This window comes from Apis laboriosa, unplaced genomic scaffold (genome assembly GCF_014066325.1).
Source record: "Apis laboriosa isolate Shangri-la unplaced genomic scaffold, ASM1406632v1 scaffold16_cov148, whole genome shotgun sequence".
NCBI classification, from domain to species: Eukaryota; Metazoa; Arthropoda; class Insecta; order Hymenoptera; family Apidae; genus Apis; species Apis laboriosa.
In genome coordinates, this window is record NW_025222129.1 from 3,424,191 (window position 1) to 3,444,289 (window position 20,099).

Genomic DNA, 20,099 nt, shown 5'->3' on the forward strand with positions numbered 1-20,099 from the left:
GAGAATTCCTGGGAACGTGATACCGGCACCGTATCCACGGGTTTGTATTGCTAAACACTGTTGCTTTCCCGCGTGCTTCCCACCTTTGGTTTTAAGTGCGTCTACCGGCGAAGAGGCATCTCGAGGCCGCGTGCCGAGCAAAATACCGGAAGGGAGACGAATATATATATACATATATATGTATATATATGTATATATATATATGTATATATATTTATATATCCTTCCTTCGAAGAAAAATTTTTCCGTTTGTCTCGTTAGTCGCCGTCGTACGGTCGGAACTGAAAAACACGAGGAGGCACGACGACGGGCCGACGTCTCTCTCGGCGACGGCGACGACGACGACGACGAAGACGACGCCGGCGACGATGGGTACGTTAGGGGGATCGTGTACGGCGCCTGCGTCGTCGACGAGCCGTCCCCACCAACGTCACTCACCACCCGATTACACCGCCCTATCGTATCCCCTCGCCACCCAGTGATAATATTGATAAGGTTCTGCGTCTCTTTCGTTCACCGTGTCACCCTTGTTCCGCCTGGAATCCGATCGGACATACGGCCGAAGAAAGGGGATCCTCGTTGATAATGTGAATTCCTCGGAATGAGGAAAGGTGGGGAGAAATTGTTGCTTTGATTATCGCGCTAATTAATTTGCACTTGATCAAATAATAACGCTTGATCGATTACGGTGGCTAGGATTTTCGGATATTTTGATATTCGATGTAATAATATTAGACGGGTATTGATGTAAAATAGTTTCGATATAATGATAATATCGCGTGAAAATTAAATACGTCTATTCGATAAGTAAATATGTACGTTTTGTTTTATAGGAAAAAAAGGAAAAGAAAAATGATACGGGATTACAAAACAATAATAATATTTTTGTATTTCGTAATGTATTTAGTTATATCTCTATGAGAGAAATGTAGAAATATTGAGAATAATTTAATTTCTACGATTAATCTACGTGTAATCACCTTTATTTTAAAAATTTGTAAACAAATGTTTATCAAGGCTATTTTTATTGTATATTTTACTTTGTTGCACCTTGACGATATATATAACTATAGACATTATCTTTTTCTGTTTAATTAACAGTGAGCTTTGTTATAACTCATATCATGAACACGAGGTTAATTATAAATCGTTACTAACTATCGTATTCTGACAAAATAGATATACAGAAATAAATTAGATATCTCAGAAAGAAACATTAGCTTTTTTATTCGTAGTCATAATTTTGCAAACTATCTAGATAATTTGTGCATGATAGAATATTGAAATAATAAGTTTTCGAGCAAAGATCTTTATTAATGCATATATTTTTGTCGACAATGATCTCATTTAATATAGTTTAATTTTTTTTCTATGTTGACGAAACGATTATGTCAAAAATGAAAATCAACTTTCGTTGTTTATTTAACATCGTTCAAGAAAATTCGATAAATATCGATATCATCTATCAATAATATTGTTTCAAAGACTACCATTTTGACATCTTTTGTTCAAAGGTAAAATTATAAAGGTAAAAAAGTCAATGTTAACTTATAAAGGCAACTGTTGATATTGTCATTGCACTGTTTTATCGACACAGAATTGTCTTGATCAATTGTAGATATTCGAGATACATTAATACAGATTTCAAATTTAATTCAAGATTAAAATCGAAATATTCCATGTTCCATAAACTATATGTATTTAATTTTTTAAATAATAAATGTAAATTATAATAAATCGCATATTAAGACATATATATTATGGATAAATGGAATATATGTATATATATATATTCAAATTTCACCTTTGAAATATAAATTCAAATTCAAATACTCGTTTGATCATTAATTTAAATTAATATTTCAATTGGGGGAAAAGAATTTTTATGCGAAGAACGAAAATTTTATACGATGCCGTGACTTACCAATGGAATAACTTCATCCAACGATTTTTCAATCAGTTTCTCGTATCAATCACCATCTTCATCAAAAAAACACGCACACTATAAAGTAGTAGCTTTTCATAATCACTAATTATCAAAAAGAAACGATTTACACTTTCTAAACTTGAATTTTCTACGATTGACGTAACTTCGTATCGATGGCACCGAACTGTGTTCCCTGTCACTGTTGCGTTCGAAAATGGCGGCGCACGAAATAAGCCGAAGGGGTCGCCACTGATGTTCGGGCATCTTCGTGAGCCGGCGACTTCGGGAAATACGGGGTCTACCAAACTCGAAGCACGGAGCCCCGCCCTGCCGCCCGCCAGAGCCGTGAAGCAGCAGTAGCAGCAACAGCAGCTCCGCTTGCTTCGTACAGTTTTTATTCATGAAAACATTCGTCTGATCGTCGTATTATTCGACTAGTAATAACTGCTCGCGGTATACGTTGTGCTCGTCTTTGTCGGTACAGTTCACGCAGTGACGGTTAACCTTAAAAAGTAGTGGCTGTCGCGGTGTTGTCGCGAGAGATAGTCTCGTAGTGAAACAGACTTGTTTCGATCATTAAGGCATCGTCGCCGAGTGCATTCGCTCTGTTTCTCGACGTTGTTCGAGACGGAGAGGTGTGAAAAGGAAAGTGCATAGTCATCGATGTGAGAAGTCGAGGCTAGGAAGAAGGCCCGCCGCAGCAGGAGGGAGAGAGTGAGGAGCTGTTCGTGGATACGAAAAGCTGATATATCGAGTCGGGAATTTAAGCAACCGTAGGCTCCGTTAGGGAGCTCCAGGTACGATAACAAATTATTTCTTCGCAATAACTCGTAATTTTCCATTTCGAATAAGCGTGAAAACCATTATGACGATTGGCCCTGGCTGGCCCTTCGACTTGATCGGAATAGCCAACATGGCGACCGCCTAGGCTACGCTGTCAAATTTTCCTGTTCCGTCATCGTGGTTATTTTAACATCGGTTACGTTTCTCTCGTATAGTTGGGCGTCTAATATTTCGAATGCAGAAATAACTTTAATAACTTTCTTTAATCATGAAAAATGTTGTTAATTTAGATTTCTCGACTTGTCGACGTGAGTCAGTACCGGCTCCCGCGATAATGAGATTCTTCCTGCTTAAACCGAACTTTCCTCGTTCAAGAATTTTTCATAGTATAGAAGAAATAAGAGCGAAAGCTCGTTTGATAAGCAACACCAGATTACGCAAGATAAATTATTAGAATTTTTGCTTAGCTAACGATATCTGAGATTACTACAAATTTACATAGGAGATCAATACTCATTAATTTACATGGTACAAGCGTCAGTATTTCATTATCTGTTAATACACGTCTTGTTTTTATTATGAAAATATTTTATGTTTTATGTATAAAATTATCACAATCTTATTTCTTTTTCTCTTTTTACATTTAATCTTTATTTAATTTATGTATTGTACTGTATTTAATTTACGTAATTATTTATCTTTACAAATTTTTATCAATAATTCAATTTGTTATTAAAAATAAAATTAATCATTACTTACTCCCATTTCAATATAAAAAATATTATTAAGATGGCGCGAAACTTAATCATTGAGATATGCTATTGTTGATACTTTGACTACGAAACAATCTATATGAATTATCTTATGATGTAAAAATCGTAATAAAATGAATGTTGTGTAATGTTAAATATAAAGTTTACATGAAAATAAACTAATTTTCTTCGATATTAGAAACACGAATTTATTTTTCGCAAAAATGTGAATCCGCGAGGTAAAAATACCACGAATATATCTTTATACATCGACTACACGTGTTCTCCAAAAATATAAAACACTTTCATCATCCAGTATATTTTCTAATTATTGCTCGAGGCTGAAAATTAGCATCCAGTTGAATTCTCAAATAATAATCGTAGAGTTAACTTCTAACGTTATAATATTTATGTTATAATTTATATACATATATGTAAACAAGGTATAACAAGAGTTAATGAAATTATAGGCACCTGTTTTTAATTCAAGCATCGCCTTGAAGCTTGTGTCGCGTTTCTAAGAATCGTGAAAGCGATATTTACGTTACCAGTCGTTTTCAAGGTGATCGATCTTAAAAGCGACTCGAACGACCAGAATCGCACGCAATATATCTTCGTTATCGTCGCGTTGCTCTTTTTCCTTCTTTTTTTTTTTATTTTTCTTTTTTATTTTCTTTTTTTACCGTACTTTTCAGAGGTTACGTTATTTACATCGAGCAATGAGTCACATGGGAGAAACGAACGACAAAGGAAATGCAATCGGGTGGACGCGAAGACCTTGAATTATTGTCCAATAATTTTGCACTATCGTTTACTATAACATGCTCCGTTTGGAAAGAGAGCGATATCAGGTCAGGAATTTTCTTTTCAAACTTGTGAATTCCTTTCGATGTTATTCTAATTGTTTTTGTTTCTCAAACGAGGTGATAATTCTTTCATAGAGTGGTATCAGTTTATCAAATTAACATTATCTCGTTGCAACTGTTTGGACACGGTCTCTTTGATAAAGAAGGAACACTAATTGCCTGGATAATTTCTCGGAAGAAAAGAGAGAGTAGCTGTACAGGGAAACGGTTGATATTCTCTGCAAACTTTTGATTAAACGGTGTTGACTCATATACTAACGAACTAAGAAAAAGGAAAAAAGAAAAAAAAGGGACGTAAGCCACAGTACAGCAAAGACTGCGCCGCGATTGGCCGACCAATTGCTGCAGCAGCTATCTTAATCGTCTTTAATTGGTTCGAAATATAAAGTCGTCGCAGTCTCGAAGACAAGTGGTGTCTTTGGCTCAATTGACAGTGTTTCACTTGTGAAATACGACGTCGATAATATCTGTTATCGATCTTTTACACTTTCGATCGAGAAAAAGTTGATTATATTCGACTACAAATGATTCGCTTACCCGATAGATAAAAAATCGCGAGAATGCTATGTAAATATTTATGATTGATGTCTATGCATCATGGTATCTATATATCACGATCATTTGCTTCGAATAAAACTCCATCTGGAGAATATTACGAGTTTAATTGCTGTATTTTTCCAAAAAGATTTTATTTCCATTCTAAACAGAGATAAACTGTTTAGTGTAAATTCAACACATGGAAATAATGCTTATCTTTCGTGTCAAATCCTGACGAGATAAGAGGGCATATAAAATCCGAAATATTCTTTTAATAATTTTCAAACTCTTTCACATTTATTTGTATTAGATGTTTTGCGTATTTTGCTGTTCAATTGCGAGATATTTTATCAAAGATCCGAGATTAAAATGAATTTACGAAATATCTCATTCGTAGAATCTTTAAAAATAAATTTTTAGTGGCTCTGTAATAGTAAAAAAGAAAAAGGAATAAATAGTGCTTTTCGTCTGGAATTTGCTAATGGATTTATAAATAAAGTTATCTAGTAAATGCGTACTTTAAACGTAAGAATAGTAGGAGTTAAGTCAGAGCATGCATTCATAAGAACGATTAGTATTTTCAAGAAAAATATAATGTATATGTTACATTCTAGAATATAAGAATATTGTCACTATTCTTTTTCTTCATTTTTTCTTATATATAAAATAATATTCAGTTGTAAATATTGAAAAACAAACCGCAAGATATCTTCTATGAATAATGCATTATCAACATCGCGCCACAAGATAAAAAGTAATGAATAATATTAAACGTCAAATGTCTTAAATTTTAGAAAATAATTCTTTTTCTTTTTTTTTTTTTTTTTCTTAACGACATTCACTTTTAAATATTAAAAAATAAGTGAACGAGATGTCTCGTCGACGGATACAAAAGAATTAATGAGGATCACGTTTCGTAGGACGGTTAGTAGGTCGTCAAGTACTTACTCAATGCGAAAGTAATGCCAATGACGTACACAACTAGCGAATTCCCTTCTTTCCTGGCACCCTCCAACCCCCTCCGACCCCACTTCATTGCGGGGTCACGTCCTGTTACACGTTCTCCTCGTCCGTCATGAATTGTTCTTTCTGCACGTTTAATGGACGAATCAGTGAAAAGTAATCGAAAGAAGGGTTGCTGATTTTAAAAGCCTTTCCTTCAATCTACAAGAGTTTTGAAATCAAATCAGTTCCTGAAATTCGTTAACAATCGTTAAATTTCTCTATTTTTTCATCGCTAGCGTATGCTTTGTTGTAAATTAGCGAAGGGATTCATAGATAAAGTAGAAAAGTGAGTGAATTGGATGTAAGAACGATTCTTTTTTTTTTTTTAAGTTACAGAGTTTTCAATTGGATGCAAGGATTGAATTGAGTGTCGATGATAATAACCAGATTAGAGAGGACAAACAAACCTGTTTGTCTTTACAACAGCCCAATTTCCTTTAAACTGGTCCACGAGCCTTCTGGATTCTTGGATAATCCAAACATTCAAATTCCCGCTTTGCTCTCCTATCTTCTTCTGACGTCACAGTGGTCCGTAAAAATAGCGAAACGATCTGTTTGCAGCTTAATTTCTTAACACATATTTGCATTCCCATGATACAGTTTCATGGAAATTCAATCTTTCATGTTCATATAAATATTTTTATAGATATTTTTATAACCTCTCCAAGATATTAGCTCGTTATCGTTCAAGTTATATAAGTTTAATGAAAAAATACAATTTCATATTTTCATCAAAATCAATTGAATCAATTTTAAAGATTAAATAATATCTCTCTTCTTTCTTTTTCAGAAGAAAAGCGATCAAGTTTGAACAAGTTTAAGAATATATTCATTCATAAAAATATTCTTTGGAATATCTTATGGAATCATGCTTGAATTAAAACTAAAAAGCAGAATTAAATGTCTTATATGATATCCTTAAAGGAATGAAACATCAAAATGAATTCATCAAAAATTTAATTAATCCGGGCAAAGACCAAGGTTAGAAATGAACGAAAAATCTTGACACGAGGAATCCCATATTCAGGTTACTTTCTGACGTCACGGTTCGCATTTTGACGTCATTCACCTGCTGCTAGATTCTCTGCATCATATCTCTCATCTTGCTTTATCTCGTTCAATTGCTCCGTATACATTTTCTCGTTTTACTATTTCAACGTCGAACCACTCTATAGTCTGTAACCTATGAGAAATACACGAATTTTTCATAGCTCGTTACTCTGCGGTTGTGTACCGACCATAAGGATTTTTCGTAGATATACATCTGCTTATAAAGATCCAAATATACATATAGATTTGGGACAATATTTTCCCTAAGAAAAGGAATCGATCGAATCATGTAAAAAATACCCTCCATCAGGTATCCCTTCTTCGCCTTTACAAAGTAGGGTATACTGGGGGTATACGATTGAAGGTTTCAAGATTTCTTTTATTAAAGTAAATCCATAATTTACACTTTTGCTTCATACACCTGGTACAATTGACGGTACTTCAACCAAGTTGGAAAAAAGCATGTGTCTATAAATGGCTAAAAATAGTTTAAATATATATATATATATATATATATATTACAATCATTATGAATTGTTCATAGGCTGGTGGTAATCGAACTTATCTTCTATTCTTTACCTACAATAATTGATGATAATAGCGAGGATACTTTCCCTAATAATCGAACTTTCATTGTGTTTGTGTACGTTCGTAACAAAAGTGCATTAAACGCTTTTAATCAATATTCGATAACCATGAATTAAACGTTCCGTGATTACGTTCGATCATTGTCTACGTCTGTTCGGAGCTTTTAAGGGGAAATCGACCGTCAAAAGAAAACGAACAAGTTCCTCTTTGGCGATACCTGTTTGAAGATTGATTGATAGATCGATCGACTTGCGTCACAATTTATTTTAAACCAACGTGTTCTTTATGCACGTACTATTCTAAGACATTGTGCTAAAAATTGAGAACTCGGGTGAAAAAATATTCCTGTTCATATTTCGTGTTTAGCACACGTGACAAAGGTCGCCGTAATTTGAGGAGGCGAATATCGTTACTTTAATCGTTCGTGAGAATTCGAAACAATTCGTGACTTTTGTTTTTTCCGGTCTTGTTCAAATTGATAAGAAGTTTATTAACGTGACTAAAAGTCAGCCAGCCACTTTTGCCTGGCTGCAAACTGATCCTCCTCGATTCTACGCGTTCGAAAAGTAGGTCATGCTGATGTGAATTACAGTCATCAGCTGTAATACCACAATATCATTCCGTAGACAGAGCCAGTTCCGCGGTAACGAAGCCTCTTTATCTAAGAATAGTTTGTAATTAATATCCTTAGTATCTATTTTATCGTAACCATTTCACATGTAACCATTCTCCTTTCGTTATAATTTCTAAATTATATAACGAAACAACTTTTATCTTCAAAAGATTAATTTAAAATTTCCTAAAAAAAAAAATTATATATTTTCTTTCTTTTCTTCTATGAGAAAAATACTTTTCATCTCGAGGACATTGACATAATCTTTAGAAAAATCTCGTGCAACTTTCCTCTTCTTTCAAGGAAGAAACAAGTAGAGGAACAACAAATGCAATATCGGAAATCAAATATTTTCACGACGCCTGTGTACGATTCTTTTGGCAGAAATAATTCTTCTCCGTAGTTGAGGAACGACGAATAAATAAACACTGCTATGTGTACTGGAAATAAAGGTAGTGGCGAGCATTCATTGGAACGAACTCTTGGCAGGTGCAATGCCAACAGGCGTCCCAACGACGATCGTCGACACACGTTGCACGTCGTCGTTCAGTTAGATCTTTTCGTGGCTTCTCCCATTCTTTTTCGTCCGTTGTAAAAACCGTTGGGCCGTGCCAGGGACTTGGTCGAAGTGCACGCTTGGTGTGAGGTACTTGGCAGCCTCGCGGTTGTATACAGCCGAGACGAAGCAGATGGGAGAGAGAGAGAGAGAGAGAGAGAGAAAGAGAGATCGTATTGGACGTTGACCCGCGTGGTTCAACTGTTGCTCCCATTCGTGCATCCGGGAACGCATGTAGAAAGGCCTGGGGATCCCTATGATAGAAAACTCTTCTGTTAGATAGGTCTAACCAACCTCCCCCACCGATGAGTTGAATGTCTGAAGAATGACAAAGCCAGACGATCCATACGGATATTACAGTATAGAGAAAAATGTTGGTTGCTTATTCCTTGATAAGATTAAGAGGAATATAGGTCGAACGTGATAGACTTGAGGTTTTCTCTGTTGCATTTAACAAAGATGTTCTGGATCGTTAATTAAGCATTCTTACTGCGATCTGTTCTAGTTGCATGAAGATTATTAGAATTGTGTAACGTAGTTGCAACTTTGCGATAATATAGATGTGATTATATATATATATCGTTTCGTATATAGTATTAAGTATTTTATTCTATCGTTCGTAGGCAATGGTCGACACGTAATATCAACTTCTCGAAGATTAATAGAATATTATAGCACTTGGCGTACTACAAGGACCAATGATACTTCGAATACTAGATAACATTTCAAATTGCTTGCTATCTAATTTTGTTTGGCAACGAAAGTTTCTCGTATATCTTCCAAGATTTAATATAATCCGAAATAAAATGATATTATATCTTATAATTTTGATTAAAAAAAATCATACGATTATAAATAAAATTTAATTTTACAGAAAATTCAATAGTATATTACACAATTAACAAAAATATCAGCAAAAAATGATTAATCAGAAAAAAAAGTTCTACTATTAGATATATAAAATAAGGAAATAAAAATATTCATTTCTATGATTCAGCGAAATTTTCAAATAACAAACCTATATAATTTCCTGAATGCTAGCAAATGTATATTTCTTAAAATAGTTCCAGGGTTATCTGGAAGACCAAGATGACCAAATATTTAGAACATATACCTTCGATTCTGCATTTATTTTCCAAGAAACTAACCATGTTAATCCCTCCCTGTTCGAATCGATCACAACCAAGTCTTTTCTAGGATCGTGTTAAACAGCGATTAATACAATCTCTGAACATGCTACCGCCAACGGCAACCTGTCACACGACCGACAATGGCGTCGTGGCGACGCCGGTAGTCAGTCGGTATACGGGCGCCGTGGCGCCAGCGTCGCTCATCCCTTCCCTCTGTCCGTTTCATCTGCCCAGGCGGTCTTCTCTCGAAACCACGTCCTCCCTGGGTGTGGTTCGAAACTGTGTCTCGAAGTTTGTGTCCAGTTTTCATTGTATCTCCAATCTTCTCTTTATACAAATCTCAAGCTTTTTATCCAGTTTTCGAATCATTCAGGAAGATACACATTGAAGATACATATTCGTGTATGTGCTCTTTTACCGAGCGTGCATACAACAGACGAAGAAGGATAGTGTGGGATAGCGAACGATAGAGGGAGAAGTTTAAGGGAGAAAAGGAGAGGGTGAAAGCGCGTGAGTGAAAGAGAGAGATAGACTAGTGGGGCGAGCCACGACTCTTCATCGATTCGTCGCTTCCACGGTTCTGTGAACGCGGCATGAAAAGAAAGCTAGCACCACCAATGGCCGCATTTGACCGCTTCTTGTGCGTGTGCGTACCTGTGTTCGATTCCTGCTAGAAAAGTGTTCTTTCTTCCGGTTTTCTCTTGGACGCTTCTGCTAGTTGCTAACGTTCCATCGACGGCGCAATCTGGCGGTAGACAACGGGTTCAGAGAGGCCACCCTTTACTCTCTGCACGAACCTTCCACGCAGAGAGGTTATGTTTGTTCGGGATTCATGACGCTCTGACAGAAGTGGAAGGCGGACGGAGCGGGTGAGTGCTACTGGATCTTATGCGTCTTTTTCGTATAATTTGGTGTATCTTGCAAAAATTTTATACATTTTTTATTAAGTTAAAGATATAGTGATTGAAAAAAATGAATTATAGCAAAGAATGTTAGTCAAGTTATTTCAAAAAATTTATTAGAAGATATTTTTTTATTCTTTTCTTTTTTATTCTTAAAGATTATTAAAGATATAAGGAAGAGTTCATCAAGGTTTCTTCCTTTTTACGAGTTTTTTCTTCTTTTTTCTTTTTTTTCTTTTCTTTTTTTTTTTTTTTTCTTTCTTTTAGACATCCAGTATTATATTTCGTTTCACGATGTTTGCTCATGCGCCAAATGATTTTATCGGTTCCGGAAAATGAGAACACCTTGCGTTGGATCGACAACCCTTAGGTTCCCCGGGTTGTGAGACCTTTTGGAGGTGAAGGACACTCGTTGCCACGAAATTTCAATATAGCTTAAAAAGTTAAGATGTTGGTGAGATTGCTGTTCACATTGAATGAGTGTTATGTTAAAGATTGACTAGAAGTCAAAGAAAATATGTGGAAAATAGAACAGGAAGTATGAACCCTTTTAAATTATTTAGATTTTCCAGAAGTTGGTACATTATTTTGGTCCAGACGGTTGGTTCGTTAGTTAAAAATAGCACCTAAAACATGTAATACGACGCTCTTTGCGTACATGTTTCACAAAACAACTTTTTTCTGATATTAATAAAAATATGAATATCAACATTAGATTTAGAAAGAAAAGATGAAACAATTTACATAAATTTAGAACACTATTCAACAATTAATATTTAATGACACTATTAATTATTAATATTATATATACTAATTATTAATATACAAATAAAAAAATAATATTAATTATAATATTAACACGAAATATAGGTAGGTTAAATAAAAATAGAATAATTCAAAATTGATTGTGTATTTCTTCTGATAATAGTATAAAATATAAAATTAATATAAATATATCAGAATTTTACTCAATATTACTATTCAATATTGAAATCTTTTGATCATTATCTTGATATCTTTCAACTCAAAGTTAAGTGAATACTATTAAAATCAATAATCCATTTTATCTTATATTCTTTTATGTTACTTGGTTATCCAAATGATTAATCTTAAATCTATTCTTATGAATCATCATTTGATCCAATAAGCTTAAGTCAATCAATTCTTTAACCTCTGAAAAACTCTTGTCCTAAGCTGTTTGATTTAAAGAGAAAAAAAATTCTAGAGGCAATTACGAGCAATTTCTGTGATTCTGCTTTCAGGGGTGGCAACGGTCTCGCTAGGAGGTATCGAAGCTGGCGCGTGGGGCGGGAGAGTCAGCGGTGGTCTGGCTCTGGTTCCGGTGGTAGCGGCGGAAACGGAAGCCGCGACAGCAACAGATCAGAGAGAACGACTGGAAAAGGCTGGTGCGACCCGCTGGAGAAGGAAATTCGATCGTCTTCTATTTTCAACCTTTCCCATCCCTGGTGGTGGAAAATTCGAGAGCGTCTATCTGCCATCGAAGAAAGCGTCGACGGCGTGACACTGGGCCCCAATCACCTTCGAGCAAGAAGGCATACGAAATAGGATTAATCCATTCCTGAAAAATCACATTTTAGGCTTTGTTGGAGGTGTACCACCTCCTCCTCGAGAACCTCCCTTTTCCACCCTTCACGGGTAGTCACGCTTAGCGCATCATTAGACAGGCATCATGAGCAGCGAGCTCGAATCCCTACGTCAGGAATCGGACAAGCTGAAAAATGCCATTCGAGTAAGTTGATTCTCATTGTCCATTGAGAATAGGTAATTTATGTAGAATTTTTCTTAAATAACTTTAGAAGGCGAACTTAATTTCCAGGGATAAAAGACAATGTTAATCATGTATATCCATGTCCAAACTTACAAGATGAATGAAAATTATTTCAGCGGATAATTTTGTTTAATGGATTACTTGAAGAATAATTTTAAGTATATAATTTTGTTACAAAGTGATTATAGTGAATGTAATTTGTTCACAATCAATTCGTTTGATGGTATTAACTAAGCACTATGGAATTTCATATCGCGACTGTTTCCTGTCAATAAATTATCTATAAACCGTAAAAGATAGTATTCTCGCGATAATATTGGGCGGTGATTTTTCGTTTTAATTTCGATATTTAATATTTTATACAATTAGAGATTTCTACTGATTCATTCAATAATCTCTTAGACTATGGACTAGATAAACTAATTAAAATTGTAGCATTTCGTATATTCTCCTTGTTTACCGGCAATTTCTAAAACATTGAGGACAAAGCAACAGTTCTACATGCAACAGCGATGCATTGTCTTAATAAAAAAAAAAGTCTAGGGCGTCTTTCAGCTCGAAGTGCACTTGGCATTAAACAACTGACCCTTATTCTCTCCCTAACGAGCCAGTAATTTTTTATTCTTTATTTTATCCAATCTTAGACGATTGAAAAAATCACAAATTATTGTTTATTAAAACAATACTCCTTTCTTATTATTCTATTTCATTTATATTTCAATTATATTTCTAATTTCTTTTAAATTTTAAAAATCAATATTCGATTTTATTACTTATAATACTTATAAAGAATAGTTTAAGATCGTCAACTTTATTTGCTCGAAACTTAATCGAAATTGAATCACACGTTAATCATATTTTTTAATTTTAATATATAAAATCGAAAAATATTCTTGCATATTCCATTCATACTATTAATTACATTATATATTTTAATTTCCTTTTAAGAAAAAAAAAAATCTATCTATTTCAGAATCATATAATTCCTAAAAATCATTCATATTTTTTTTTTTTTTTTTTTTTTTTTTTATAATAACTATTCGATCATCGAATGATCATTGTCGATCGCAAGATGATCTATAACTTGATTCGATTCTTACCGTTTGGAAAATACTTGTCGATGACAATCGGTGAATTCTCTACTACTTATATGGTGGTGGAAACATGAAACTCATTGTCAGAGGTGGTAGTGATGTAGCGTGTGGTGGTGGTAGGGCGCGGCATAACCGTCGCTTCACTCTGATCAATACGCCACCGTTCCTTCTCTCTCTTGCTCGGTCTACCTCTCTCTTTTTCTCTCTTACCCGCTTACTCACGTTCTATCTTGTTCCTCCTCACCACCTGTTTCTCTCTTTCACCCTTCTTCGTGCGTGCGTGAAATTACACGCATCGTTAGGCGTGCACGGTAATACGCGACCGTAATACGTAGAATGTACGTTCTTAAATACCCTGTAACAATATTTCCATAATTTATACATGCCTCTTCTTTCATGCTCGTTTAATTGAACAGTCGAGAATAATTCGATGCGAGCGCGAATACTGGAAATAGTATCGAAGATGGTCATTTTCTTACATCAGCTTAAAACAATGTTAATTAGGATCCTTAAAGTAAATGCTTCTACTTGTTCCCTTGTTGAATGCATCAATGCATCATTCTGAGTCATTTGAAGTGGCCAGTCTGAAGAGCTTTAAAATCTAGAATCCGTTTACAGATTGTGAATTGGTTTTTTGAAATTTATTAGAATTTTTTAAATTAGCTTGTTGGCGTGTTCAATTGCGACATTTGACGTTTTGTCAATTGGATTTGAACAAAATTTTTTGATGTAAGGCAAATTAAGTGATTTAAAATATATTCACTTAATAATGTTTTAGAAATAATTTTTAAACTTTTTTTTTTTGCTGAACTATGTAAAATTTGTTGAACGAATCTTTTATATATTTTTTTATATCTATTTTTCAGGATGCCAGAAAAGCAGCTTGCGATACGACGTTGGTCCAAGCCACGTCGGGCATGGAGCCTATCGGCCGGATACAAATGCGTACGAGACGCACACTTCGTGGTCACTTAGCCAAGATTTATGCCATGCATTGGGGCAGTGATTCAAGGTATCTTGAGGAAGCATGATTTTTTGATTTTAAATATATTTCTTATCTGTTAAAAGTGAAAGAAAAATATTCGTTCATACATTATTTTCATTGAATTGACAGAAATTTAGTGTCAGCATCGCAAGATGGAAAATTGATCGTTTGGGACAGTTATACCACCAACAAAGTTCATGCAATCCCTTTGCGCTCCTCATGGGTGATGACCTGTGCGTACGCACCATCAGGTAGTTTCGTAGCCTGCGGTGGGCTGGATAACATTTGTTCCATCTATAGTCTAAAAACTAGGGAAGGAAATGTAAGAGTTAGCAGAGAACTCCCAGGTCACACTGGGTACTTGTCTTGCTGTCGATTTTATGACGACAACCAAATTGTCACTAGTTCTGGCGATATGACTTGGTAAGGAACATTTATTTTTATTATATTTATAATTTTCATCTAATCGTTGATCTAAATCATTTCTAATTGGCACCTTACTACTTATTTGCATAACAATCCCGCTGAACATGGATTTATTTCGTTTAGGAAGATGACTTAAAAATGAATATAAAATAAAAAGATGTCCCAGCCTTTCCATCCTTTCCCTTATTGTTTCCAGTTCTCATTTTCTGATCGGTAATTATATAGTGTGTAAAAATATGTGGATTGTGTCAAAATATTATGTTTCTTTCTTTTTTTCTTTTTGATCAGTGCCCTGTGGGATATAGAAACTGGTCAACAATGTACCTCCTTTATTGGACACACGGGTGATGTTATGTCCCTGTCTTTGGCTCCTGACACACGCACATTCGTATCTGGTGCGTGTGATGCTAGTGCAAAATTATGGGACATTCGTGAAGGAACTTGCAAACAAACTTTCCCAGGCCATGAGAGCGATATAAACGCTGTTACGGTAAATTTTATTTTTTAAAATATCAATCTTCTAGATAATTTTTCTCTTTGCGTATAGAAGAATTCGACACGCAATCCGTTCACACGAGAAAGGAAAATCAGTGATTTTAATGGAAATTTCATTTTATTATTCAGTTCTTCCCGAATGGATACGCTTTCGCGACGGGTTCAGACGATGCAACGTGCAGACTTTTCGATATTAGGGCAGATCAAGAACTGGCGATGTATAGTCACGACAATATTATCTGCGGTATCACTAGCGTAGCGTTCAGCAAGAGCGGTAGATTATTGCTGGCCGGCTACGACGATTTTAACTGCAACGTTTGGGATTCCATGAAGGCCGAACGAGCCGGTACGTTATTTTTATTCGATATCAAAGATTGCCTTTTAGAAGAGAAGAGAAACTTTATTTTAAGCCCTTCTCTTTTTAATTTATTTTCTTTTTCTCTATTCTTATCTTTTATCTTTTTAATCTTTTTAATCGATACAAGAAATGATACTGATTAACATTATTTTTAATATGCAGTATTTTTATTCGAAATATCGATGAATGAAGTATTTCTTACGTTATCATATAGAAAAATACGGCAAAAAAGTGAGCTGTTTCAAAATCCTTTCTTTTATTTTACAGGAATTCTTGCCGGTCACGATAATCGTGTGTCTTGCCTCGGCGTTACGGAGGATGGTATGGCAGTAGGGACGGGCTCATGGGACTCATTTTTGCGTATTTGGAACTAACTTGGGGTTAATCCCAAGACGTTCCTCCACAGAACCAACTACAGCCAATCAGCATACAGCATAAGCATCAAGTACCACCACTTGGCCACCGAAGTCGGCGTGTCCGTGTCCTCAACGGAGGCGAATTATTCGCCCGGTTCACCGGAGTTGACGTTGATCAGAAAGTTTGGACATCCGTTAGACAACAACAGTAAAAAGACCCACGGTAGTAGCAGCAGTAGCGGCAGCGAATTTAAGAACGTTTTGGGTTGTGGTGGTAAAAAGGACTACCGGAAACGCGTCGTCGATTTAACCTGGCGACGTGGCAAAGTCGGCGATAAAATCACTCATGAATATCAGCGCTTCTAGTATATGGATATACCGTTTGTTCGATATATTCGAACGTACGACTGATGATGATGATGATGATGATGATGATGATGATGATGATAATCGAGAAAGAAGCGTGGCGAAAGGAAGAACGACAGAACGGAGAGCAGCACCAAGGCTGACAGCCATATCTCTTCGATGTCGTGCGCGTTACTTCCTTTCTCTCCTCCCCTTTCTCAAGGACTATTTGGCAATTTCGAAGAGTACGTGCTGTTGATATATATATATATATTGATAGCNTATATATCTTGATAGCATCTTCTCGAAGATCTTCCCGAATTCGAAGGTTGAAATAAAGAATCGATTCCCGACACTCCTCATCCGAGGTCTACGTCGCTGGAAGCGTTTTATTATTATGAATAAGAAAAAAAAAAAAAAAAAAAAAAAAGAAAAAAGGTTCCGAGCGTTCACTGCCGATGAAGCGCCGACATGGCTGCTCCGGCGGTTGATTTTACATTTTTTTTTTTTTTCGACACGCACGAAGCAAGTCGTACCAGGCGAGAACACGATATGAAAAAAAGAAGGAAAAATGGTCGCTCGTGCACGGCATAAAAGTAAACATGATCGTGAAAACTATATATACATATATATATTATATATATACGTATGTCGACGAGCAGCCAAGATTACGATAATCTCGCATATTGCATTCAACCTACACGCACACCGTACGCACGTGTATTAATACGTACATAGAAAACTACATACATACATCTGCACACAAAACGCGAAGTACCGCAAACAAAAAGCATCTGCTATTAAGTACATAGTGGGTCATCCACGAGTCCCGACATATAAGTCACTATCTCCGATCATATTTTCTCTCTTCTTTTCGTTTTCTCCCCTTTCCTTTTTACGTTTAAATTTCGATTTTAAATTCCTCTTTTATCGTCAATTTTTTTTTTTTTTTTTTTTTTACCTTCTTAAAAGATGGCTAGATAAGGAGAAGGGAAAAAAAAAAGATTCGCAAAGATTGCATCATCTTTTGTGACTATAATCGTCGAGTTTACATTAATATCTGTAATTTTTATAGATTTATTCTTTATTTATTTTGTATAGATATCTACCATAGACCATCTTACGTATATACATTCTTGTGTCCCTTTTTTTCTTCTCTTTGCTTGAAATTGTGAGTGAATGTTCGAGTTACAGAGATTGTTAGAGAGTGAACGAATTCAGATGCAAGAATACTCGTAAAATCTCGAAGAGAACTCGTTGCGAATCAAAATTCACATAAATATAAAAAAAAAAAAAAAGATATTTCTAAGTTATTCCTTCGATTTACCTTTCATCGAAATTTGAATTGTCGAAATATCAAAGGAAATAAATAAATAAAAAAAAAAAACGATTAACAACACGATATAAATAAGATGAGCAAAAGAAAACGTACTTCGCCTCGTCGCTGATTCGAATGCACGCTCGCGAGGAGCCAGTATAAAGTATGAACAGAAGGGATATTTAAATGTAACGTGTATTTAGTTCGTAGTTCGCCTCTATCCTCTGTTTCTTCAATTAGAAAACAGCGAGACCGAGAAGAGTTCCTCCTAACTCTCGCCAAAGCAAGAGTCCCATTTATCTTTCTCTGTTATGTCGATCCTGTATCGAAGAATCCTCGTAACGTGTGAGAAAGACACGTATTCTCGAAACAGTTATCCTATAAGTTCCTTTGAAATAGGACCCAAAGAATCACGGATCGACGCCACGGGCCGCAAGATCAAACTCTCTCTCTCACCCTCGTCGTTCTTTCTTTTCTTCGACTTCATTATTATTCTTCGATTCCTCTCTTTTTTTAATGTATCCTTTTCGCTTTCTATCTATCTATCTATACCCTGTATCGTCCCTCTTTCTTTTCATTCGCTATTCATACCTTGCGTTCCTCCTTTCCATTTCACCTCTATTCTCTGTCCTGTTTTTATCGAAGAAATTACATGTTTAAACTGTATATGCATTTAAAGTAATAATATTAATGATAATGTTTAATATTAATATTAATGATGATTGTAATTTATAATAATATTAATATTTAATATATAAGTATCTAAGAAGATAATGGTGAATCTACTTGTTCAGTACCGCGGGATTACGGTCCAATCGCTTTCCGGCGACCACGCTGCCACATCTATTTGTTTTCTCGCAACATTGTTCTATTTTTGCGTTATATTTTATTGCATTCTTGTTTGCATTTAATATTCTCACGATATTCGATCAAGGAGAACGTTATGTAAAAGTATTATCGTTTGTTACGATCTTACGTAATTCAATGTTTTAAATTGTTTTAAATACATATATATATATATATTTGAACCGCTGTTAGTTCCTATTGAGATCATCAATTAGAGAGGGAAAAAGACGGCTGATCGAGCAGGAGAAGCGTGGCTTCCGGAATGCGAAAACCACCAATTGTTTTCCTAACAGAACAAGTACAAGTGTAATCCGATTAAAAAACTGTTAAAGGGACTATTAAGAAATATTTGACGAGTTTCTAAAGACGTTATTCTACATTGCGTTACGAAAAGATAAATAAGAGATAATTTCTTGAACAATAACGTTCGAAATCAGTTTTTTGATATCACTCTTTTCGACTAATCGCGCTTATGTCACACGCCTCCATATCCTCTAGCGACCAATTAGGCAAAAAAAAAAAATAATAATAATAATATAATGATAACAAGATATTAAAAAAAAAAAAAAAAAAACGATCTTTCCTCCGCGCCAATACGAGACGAAGGCCTTCTTCCTTCAATATTTTCGATTATTTTCAATGAAATTTCGAAATGATGCACAGGAATACCATTTTTAATTGAAACGAAGAATCTAATTCTCATTGTCTCTTCGTATCTAGCATTGCGAAACGGCGGCGTTCAAAATGAAGGAAGAAGGGTACTTAAATATTTAACGAGAAAAAGAAAAAAAAAAAGAAAAAGGCTAAAAATGGAAACATAAGATCTGTGCTTTTTGTATTTTTCGCAATTCCGTGGCCTCTCGGAGAAAGTTTCTCGTTTTTGTATTTCGAAGCCTCGAGCCACCGAAGCAATATGGTTTCTTATTCTTTGTATACAAAAAAAAATATACTATATATATATATATGTATATACATATATATATATATATACACAGACACACATACACGCACACATACACACACACTATCGACGAGTATATAGTATACAAAATTAATGATTTATTAAGTCTCTAGTCATAGTAACGGCACGCGCAACAATATATCCAATCTCAAATGGAAGGAAAAACAGAAACACATAACGTTTTGTGTAAATGGAACAGTTTGTTACCCGTTTCGTTTCTTCTTTATCATTTTCGTTTTCGATAGTTCTCATTGTCCGCGGATAAGAATGCGAGTGTTGATTTTGATTAGTCGAGTGCACAGGAAAAAAGAAAAAAAAAAAAAAAAATATCGCGATAATAATATGACGGATCGATTGTGACATCATCAGGAACAACAGCGTGAAAAAGAAAAAGAAAAAAAAAAAAAGAAAAGAAAA

At 35.1% G+C, this 20,099-nt stretch overlaps 1 protein-coding gene across 3 annotated transcripts; it reads left to right on the forward strand.

The window, feature by feature from the left end:
* Positions 1–2,258: 2,258 nt before the first annotated feature.
* LOC122711356 (guanine nucleotide-binding protein G(I)/G(S)/G(T) subunit beta-1) lies at positions 2,259–20,099 on the forward strand. 3 transcript variants are annotated; one of them, XM_043930075.1, is made up of 8 exons: positions 2,259–2,724; positions 4,158–4,313; positions 11,972–12,459; positions 14,459–14,604; positions 14,707–15,000; positions 15,292–15,493; positions 15,628–15,844; positions 16,124–20,099. In XM_043930075.1, exons 3-8 carry the CDS (start codon positions 12,400–12,402, stop codon positions 16,228–16,230), a joined length of 1,026 nt encoding a protein of 341 aa, XP_043786010.1. In that variant the 5' UTR covers positions 2,259–2,724; positions 4,158–4,313; positions 11,972–12,399; the 3' UTR covers positions 16,231–20,099. The 3 variants fall into 3 exon arrangements, with proteins under 3 accessions (XP_043786010.1, XP_043786009.1, XP_043786011.1); XM_043930074.1 differs by lacking the exon at positions 4,158–4,313; XM_043930076.1 differs by lacking the exons at positions 2,259–2,724; positions 4,158–4,313 and adding an exon at positions 10,042–10,676.

Excerpts from the sequence above, each read along its gene's own strand:
- LOC122711356 (XM_043930075.1), top strand. The coding sequence starts at position 12,400 with ATGAGCAGCGAGCTCGAATCCCTACGTCAGGAATCGGACAAGCTGAAA. Across the intron at positions 14,605-14,706 it reads CATTGGGGCAGTGATTCAAG|AAATTTAGTGTCAGCATCGC; the intron begins GTATCTTGAGGA and ends TTGAATTGACAG. Across the intron at positions 15,845-16,123 it reads CATGAAGGCCGAACGAGCCG|GAATTCTTGCCGGTCACGAT; the intron begins GTACGTTATTTT and ends TTTATTTTACAG.